The sequence below is a fragment of the Bolinopsis microptera genome, chromosome 10 (assembly GCF_026151205.1).
Source record: "Bolinopsis microptera isolate Bmic1 chromosome 10, MBARI_Bmic_1.0, whole genome shotgun sequence".
Taxonomy (NCBI): Eukaryota; Metazoa; Ctenophora; class Tentaculata; order Lobata; family Bolinopsidae; genus Bolinopsis; species Bolinopsis microptera.
The window spans coordinates 14,639,525-14,648,143 of NC_087081.1; the positions used below are offsets into that span (position 1 = coordinate 14,639,525).

Consider the following 8,619-nt stretch of genomic DNA (forward strand, 5'->3'; position numbering starts at 1 on the left):
CTATACTTGGTAATCATAGCACTATTGAATTTCAATTTTGGGAACTGTGAGCGTAAGCGTTCTAAAATAGACTTTAGGTATGGATTGTCTGCTACTGGCCTTGTGTTATGAAAGCCTCCATTGTAAGCGTAGGGAAAGTCCCCGTAATATGCAACTGCCCTATTCTCAAACTTATGAGTATAGTGGGTTTCTATATCTAGCTTGGCAGTGTCAACAAACTGAAAAACTCCTCGACTCAAATCTTGGTATGGATTGATAGAGTTGGTCACATCATTGTCACCATTTACAGAGTGTTTGGGATTTTCCAAATTGATAATTTCTGCTGAATGTTCACTGTCTTCTGCTAATTTGGATAGCTCTTGGGTTAACTCAGAAACAAGATGCGAGGATGACCTATTACTGAGGGGAACATTGATAGACTGTTCACAGTGATCAGGTACCTGGGGCAACACAGGGATAAGTGAACCATCGCTGAGGGGAACTTTGAGTGCACTGTCACTTTCTGATAATTGTTTATAGAGAAAAGAAATTTGCCGACGAAGACTATCATTATCTCTTAATAGAGTTAAACAATTGGAACATTTATCAGTAGGACAAGAGCCGTTGCTGGGGAATTTAACAGAATTCCCTCGATATCTCAGATTGTAATGTCTTGAGCCAACTGGTATTCTAGACATAGTTTATCACAAAAAGATGCTACTGTTCGAAATTTAGTTAATGATTACAGTACCTTTGTAGCACTCCGGAGGATAAGGATAAGTGATGTCTGATAATCTTTAGGTGATAGATGGGAGTAAACTGCTTTAAAAACCGATGTCTGATAGTCCTTAGGATGTCTTTAAGATAACTTTATCGTGCAACAACCATTTACATTGACATACAACCTGTAATGGTCGTTACATTTACCGAGGCATTAGTTCCCACTGGGGGTCCTCAATAAATGTAATAGATTTGTAGTGTTGTAATTAGTTTAAATTCCATGGCTCTGTCATTCAGCCAGGAGGACCTAGTTGGTAGGATGGGTGAGACTATAACTTTAGAATATGGACACAAATCACAAATATTCTTGAGCTTCTTCGTCAGCTCATCAGCCCAATGTTTAACATCACCCCTCCCCTTTTAATATTATTTACACCACAGTGTACTACAACGTTCTTGTATCCTACACAAATAGCAGGGTCTAACTGATCTATTGTGAAACATTCAACTCTTTTTCCAGGCAGTTTGTGACCAAATGTCCCTTTCCCTGCACCAAACCGGAGGAACCGGGTGTTTGAGTCACCAATAATCAATGTTGCATTGGTGCTGTTGCTAACATAACGGAACGTTATACTGAATCTTATGTCCCTCTTCTCAGTGCTCTTATCTATTCTGTGGTCCCAGAGGAACTGGGACTGCTTGCTCATGATATAAAGACTGCGTCCCTCTATCGTCTCAATGACTTCCTCATTTGTTGAGCCTTTCATTGAGAACTTAACCGAGCACTGGCTTCCTAAGGATACTGTGAAAATCGAACTGTCATGCACAAGCGAGTTCTCGTTGTCCGAGTGTTTGGGGAGAAAGCTGCTCTCATCATTGTACCGGTTGATCAAGCATCGATTAATAACTGTACCAGGGCAATGCTTCTTTATTCTTGAGGCAAGTTCAACAAGAACATCGGGAAGGTCTTCTGATTTGGGCTTAGCAGCTTTTGCCCCAGGGTAATCATATGCTTCTCCAAAGCTTATAACTCCATGCCCATTGGAGTTGTGTCTATAGACTTGTCAGTGTGTCAGTCTATAGATTCTTATTATAATTTCTATATAGCTATGATATTTCACATTCTTCTTCACGTTACTCATTATTATACTCTATACTACTCTTCTCTCTTCCAGGCTCGGAGGCCTGTCTGACGGGACACCACCCCGAACGGTTCACCGCACAGTGTGCCCGTGAGCCCAATTTTCTGCAAAAAGTCAGTTTTTTTCTTCAACCAGCCTATTTTCAATTTAAAACCACCCTATCCACCCTAAAATTGCATGAGAAATCGTTTAAAGGGGTTTTCAAGATGATTTGAAGGATTTTTGACCTCATATATTGATTTAACTTGATTTTTTGTGTAAAATTACATTTTTTTGCCGTTTTTTGCCATATTTTTGAACAAATTACAGCACCGGCTACCCCCCCCCCCCCCCCCCTCTACTCACAATGGTTAAACAAACAGAAAAAAATCGCAACGCAAGATTCACCGTCCCACCCAAGAAGAAGCTCAGCCTGAATAGCCCAAAGTTCAAGACGCCTGAAATCCGGAGTCCAATGGAGGGAAAATACCAGGGTAGTACCACACGGAGTAGATCCAAGAGTGAAGGTGACCAGAAGAATGTTATTATTAACTCAACATTAGCTACCACACCGACAAGTTCAGAGAACCAAAGCCTTCTGCAAATATCCCTTCCCAGCCGCACAGGAGTATCACCACTCACCAGGAATATCACCACTAGCAATCCCTTCTCAGATACTGAAGCAGAGACCTCAGCCTCAGACAGCAACAGTGCTCCACCGAAATCGAAGCGCAAGAAGAGCAAATGCCCCTGCAAGGCAACTTCAGGCGGGAAGTCTTGGCTCTTGACATGCTCGCACTGTAACCAAGTCTGGCACTCTGCCTGTGCAAACCTTAAGATAAGAGCAGTGAACTAGCTGGCCAGAAAGCCATTGATGAAATACTTAAGAGTTGGGAATGCCCTTGGTGCTTCACATGCCCTCATCCCTGCCCAAAAACACATAAGTCTGCCAAACTTGCATTAAAACTGGAGTCAGCATCAGAAGCAAATCAGGTGTCAGCATCAGTTATTGAATCTCTTGACGGCATGCTTAAGGAAAGATTTGCAGAAATCACCCAACCATCCAACAATCTGATTGATAGTATCCAGGAACAACTCAGCTCCCTGTCAGATCAGGTAAAGTCCGTGCAGATCTCTCAGCCACCACCCCCACCACCCTCTAATATGCCCTCCACGTATGGACAGCAGCATCATCCAAGAGCACCTCCATCAGTTCCAAGGATTAGTAGTAAACCCGCGATGGGGTGGCATGTGCCTCAATAAAAATATTACAATCATTTATTATTAAATCAATTTACCATTAAATATTTCAACAATATCAATAACGTATGGTTGATCCTTCACACTTAGTAAAATATGTAAAAATAAAGTTAATCTACACTAAAGAATAAATAATCTATTTTATATTTACTGGGCCGCGCTCAGCCTGTCATTCCGCCTAATCTCTAATCTCTATTCTTCTATGTTTACCAACATTAAAGCCTGGGGTCCTCAGGTAATCTTATATAAATCAACAATATTAACTCCCCATCTTCTTGTGGTCATTTTATTAAAGCGGTAGAAATCCAAGTAATTTTAATACGCGGTGCGCAAGGAATTTCGTTTAAAAATGTGTAGGCAAGATAAGCTTGTAGCGCGATGCGTTACTGTGCCGCTAGATCGGCAATGCGTTACTGTGCCGCTAGATCGGCGAGATGCGCTACTGTGCCGCGCCGAGCTGCCATGAATTGACATCGTCAATTAAAGATAAGCCTAAGTGTGGCAGTGAAAGTTGAAAAATAAGTTGCAGAATAAATTGCAGTGACTGACTGTCAAATGCATTATCGCAGTTCATTATTTTTTATTTAGCCCAAAATCAGACTTTTCGGTTTAATTCAAAATCTAAGTTGTCCCAAATTGTGCTCCTGAGGAGCTAACTTTGAATTCCCAGGAACCCTGACCGGATGGGGCTTAACTTTGAAAGTAAAAGAGTTGGAGACTTCCGGTTTTTTGTAACATGTTCCTCTTTTAAAAGTAACGTTACCTCTCCAGGAGGAAAATTCAAGACAACGTAATTGTTGAGTTATATCAAAATCTCCAGAAAAGTCCCCTTTTGGGCCGATCAAAAGTTTGCAACTTTAACTTTGCGGATTCCTGTACTCTGGTTGGCTGAATTGTGTCACGTGGTAGCTGCCTGAACATTGGAATACGCCACGCGTGCAAATCATGCTTGTTTGTTGTTGTCGCGCGCGAGGTCAAGCCGTCTGTTTAAATTAAACCAACTCTAGTACCACCACCAGCCGGTAACTTTTCATGGGTACGAAGTAACCAATTAGGGCTATTAAAAAAGTGACGTTAAGTGAGACCGTGAGCACCACTTCTTGCCAATTTGCTTTTGAACTACGGCCCAATCATGAAGTTAAACAGTTCAAGTTGTGTTTTAACGGCAAAATACAGCGAATTCTAGCCCTTGAAAGTTGTAGGTTTGGAAGATCAATACAGCTGCTTTAATTCTTAAAAGTCTTAAGTTAGAACGGCCAAAACACCCTATTTGGCGTCAGCCAGCTACATGTACTCATACGTTGTATGACCCGCCGCGCACGAAGTGCGCGGCTCCCCCTGTATCGTCGACTATAGTGAAGCGACCGTGGGGGTCACCACGTGATACAAATTGGAGATTATATCTATAGTTATAGTGAATGAAATCTAGCGTCCGCCAAAACGAAACAACGGGCGCAATTCTTGTTGCAATGATGATGTTCATAATATACTCAACTCTGTACCCGTGTCAATATGTTCATTATATGCAAGCCTCTTGATTTATATAACCTGTAATAGACTAATACTATTCTGTATATATCTAATTTCGTTTTCCAAAAAAAATTTATGGCTTAAAATGCCTATATCTCAAAAAGAATCAGTTTTTTTTGAAATTTTTTTTGAAATTTTTTTACAGAATCGTAATCAACTATTTATTCATGTAATAAGAAAATCACTTTTTCTTCAGATTGTGTTTTGTTGGATAATTACTCCTCATACTACTTAACAGGTACACGGAGTAATTGTTTATTTATTTTCGAAACGAAATAATAAAGTAATTTAAGGAAAGATGATGTATTAAACAATTCACATTATACAAAACATCATTTTAACATATCTATTTAAATCTTGTTTTTGTCAACTTAGAAATATCACTTTGCTCAGCTTTACCAGAGTTCTTGCTAATTACAAAGAATTAAGCAAGGACAAGGTTTACAAAGCTGGAAGTGAGAGCCGTTATACCAAGGTTACTGAGCGGTACAATTAGAGTTTGTATTAGAATAAAATTAGAGTACGTGTGTGTCTAGAAGAGTACTGTGTCTAGAAGAGAGCGTATATAGCTGCGATGAGGGGCAGGAGTAGAGCTGTCATGCTCACTGCACTGTTCACTTCAGTGCTCGTTTCCGCGCACTTTTTATCGGTCTTTTCTTGTGCAACTGAACAGGGTCCACATCCTGCGTTTGCTGCGGTGAAATCTGCCTCTAAATCTGCCGCTGTACCGGGCCTAGAAGTAAATTTATTTTTAAATTACAAGCTATTACGTACAAGCATTTCAAATTTTACACACAAAAAGTGACCATGCCATGACTTATACCTGTAAAGTTACTTGCTCCTTTATAAACTTACTTGTTGCACACGTGTTCTGTCATGCTCGCCTTACTCTTGCAGGTGGTCATCGCAGCATTTGCCACAAACTCGTCAGTTTTCCACTCGTAATTGGCACACTCGAAGTCGTCAGCCGCTACCTTTTCCACGTTACAGCTTGCAGTGGCACATTCTTCACACCCTTCTGCACCATCGCATTCACCACAACCGTACGCGTACGAAGTAATTCCTGCTGCGTATGTAAATTCCGGCCTGAAATTAAACATTGATAATATCGGCTTCATTGTAACATAATTAAATTATTAAGATTTTAAAGAATTCGATAATTCACTTATTGATAAAGCGCTCTCAAATCATGAATATGATTTCATATTATTTCATTAAGGGGAGATACACCAAAAACGTTTTTGCTCCGAACATCGATTTTAATTTATATTATGGTTAAATAGACAAACAGAATAAAATTGCACACCTTCAAAATTTTCTAAAAATATTCCCTCATCGAGAAAAAAAAAATTTTTCTTTTTCGAAAATTTTTAAAATTTTGAGAAGTCTGTCACTGTAATACCGATAGTTCGGCCATTTTAAAAGTTTTTTGGTTGATTTTTTTACTGAACATTACTTACAATCCGTACAAGAAGCCATTGAAAGGATTATATAATTAAACAATAAATGACGAAGTCACAGACCAAACAAGGTCGAAAAAATAAAAATTGAAATTTTTCCCACTTCTAAAGTTGTACATTTCACCAATCACCCGGGTCAGCAGATATCGCTTCAAAAATTCTTGTGAGTGTAGCTGATGATCATATCAAACTTGTTGGAGTAGGATTTCTCTCAGATTTGAGTTTTAAGCTATGCAATGTGGCCTCAAACGACTTTTTTTGAAAATAATTTTTACAGAATCGTAATCAGCTTGGTAAGACGAATCTTTTAGTACCAAATAGGTGCTTTTAGAAGACAAATTGTCTTGAATAATTTTCTAGCTCGAACACAAGGGTCCCCCCTTGTATAAATTTTGTACAAATTGTACACATTTTTTTACAAATTTTGTGTCTTTAAATATTATAAATGTCGTACTAAAAGATTCGTCTTACCAAGCTGATTACGATTCTGTAAAATTATTTCAAAAAAACTGATACTTTTTGGTGGTGATTGGTGAAATGTACAACTTTAGAAGTGGGAAAAATTTCAATTTTTATTTTTTCGACCTTGTTTGGTCTGTAACTTCGTCATTTATTGTTTAATTATATAATCCTTTCAATGGCTTCTTGTACGGATTGTAAGTAATGTTCAGTAAAAAAATCAGCCAAAAAACTTTTTAAATGGCCGAACTATCGGTATTACAGTGACAGACTTCTCAAAATTTTAAAAATTTTCGAAAAAGAAAAATTTTTTTTTTCTCGATGAGGGAATATTTTTAGAAAATTTTGAAGGTGTGCAATCTTATTCTTTTTGTCTATTTAACTATAATATAAAATAAAATCGATGTTCGGAGCAAAAACGTTTTTGGTGTATCTCCCCTTAAATCCTTATTAACACAAAAAGAGAAAAGAGTAGTTTGTCTCAAACTTGCGAATATAATCAGTTTGCATGTTATGTGCATGTTGGCTACGTACCCCTTGCATTTTGTAGCAGCAGCATCATCTCCCGCACACAACTTATCTTCGACCTTATCACCAACAGTTTGGAAGCACTTGATGGCTGAAAAGTTAACTTGTATGAAGGAGTATTACACCATTTTATATGTTATAGATATTTTGGTAACCTTTTTTTGCTCTTATGAGTGGGTCAATCATTTATTTTGAATTGTAGTTGACGAAGTGAGAGTCTCCACAATATCTATATTTTGGTCAAATATAGATATTTGACCAAAACCCATAATCATGGGTAGAGTGGACCGCTGCCAGTGTCTCTCTTTTCCAAACAAAAGGAAATGATATTAATTTGATTGACCGTTCTCAAATGCAAATTGATATCGAGAATGAAATTGGTCGCTCGCGTTTCCCATTCAATAAGCTTTATTACAATCCGTAAGCCGTGAATATGCAAATTTCCTAAAAAAAACGAAATTTTATGATGAAATCAATATTTTTCAACGGGTCATAAATTTACTTCTGAATATCGAAAATTAAAAAACTGGTCTGTAGACAATCGTTCGAACTTTTTCTTGGTTTCAGAATTTTGTGTTGATCTTAGATCAACACAAAATTCTGAAACCAAGATCAACTTGATCTACTTCACAACCCATAATTTAGGCCGTTATTTAAAGGGTCGATTCCAAACTTGGTAGATTTATGATCTAGTATAGTAAGAAACTATAGCTTTTTAAAAATTTCTGTTTCCCCCCTAACTGATAAAAAAAAATTTACTCGAGCGGACTCATCCCGGAATTCAGGGGATACAGCTGAAGCTGAAGGCTTAAAGTCAAATATTTTCTCTTTCGTCGGGATTTTAGACTGAATTGAAGTTTAAAGGATTACCTCTCGAATGATCAAGACTGCATAGTAATTGTAACTTAACCCTCAGAAGTCAAGTAATGATTCTAAAAGCTTGGGTAAGCTAAAATTTCACGCAAAATTGTCGACGCGCCAACAATTATGACACCCTGCTGTAGCTTACCATCACAGTTGACGAATGCAAGCATCCCGATGAGGGCGAGGAAAGTGAACAGCTTCATGTTTAGGAACTTAGCTAAAATAGAATGTGTTACATCCAGCAAATATATTTGTACAAAATAGGTTTTGAACCATGCCGGCTCGATGAAACAAAACATTTGTCAATGACATGATTGTTATGAGGGTTTTATGGGGTCTGATATATATGAGGTTTTAGAAATTACAGTGGGGTGACATATGTTTTCGTCACTTCTGAATGCGCGCATTTTAGCGCGCGAGTTTGCGTGCACGTCACATGATATTGTTAGCAGTGAGTGTAATCACGAGTCTGGAGAATTTGTCTAGTACAAGGCCCAGACCCTTTGGCGTATCTGTAGTAAATTTTGTGGCGATGTAATATCTATGACACCACTAAAAATTGAGGAATAGGGAAGTGTTCACAATATCCAACTTAGCATGGTAAACTTATGCTATCTCTGGCTGAAGATTAACAACTCTAACAGTATTTATTTTAATCAACTGAGAAACATTTGGTCTTGTTTGAGAAACTGCTTTGC

General features: G+C 38.2%; 1 protein-coding gene across 1 annotated transcript; it reads right to left on the reverse strand.

The window, feature by feature from the left end:
- Positions 1-4,897: 4,897 nt before the first annotated feature.
- LOC134821936 (uncharacterized) lies at positions 4,898-8,140 on the reverse strand. Its single transcript, XM_063832765.1, has 4 exons — positions 8,067-8,140; positions 7,064-7,148; positions 5,466-5,696; positions 4,898-5,343 (listed from the first exon to the last, which is right to left on the reverse strand). Exons 1-4 carry the CDS (start codon positions 8,122-8,124, stop codon positions 5,160-5,162), a joined length of 558 nt encoding a protein of 185 aa, XP_063688835.1. The 5' UTR covers positions 8,125-8,140; the 3' UTR covers positions 4,898-5,159.
- Positions 8,141-8,619: the final 479 nt, after the last annotated feature.

Excerpts from the sequence above, each read along its gene's own strand:
- LOC134821936 (XM_063832765.1), bottom strand. The coding sequence starts at position 8,124 with ATGAAGCTGTTCACTTTCCTCGCCCTCATCGGGATGCTTGCATTCGTC. Across the intron at positions 7,149-8,066 it reads TGCATTCGTCAACTGTGATG|CCATCAAGTGCTTCCAAACT; the intron begins GTAAGCTACAGC and ends TTAACTTTTCAG. Across the intron at positions 5,697-7,063 it reads GCTGCTACAAAATGCAAGGG|GCCGGAATTTACATACGCAG; the intron begins GTACGTAGCCAA and ends GTTTAATTTCAG.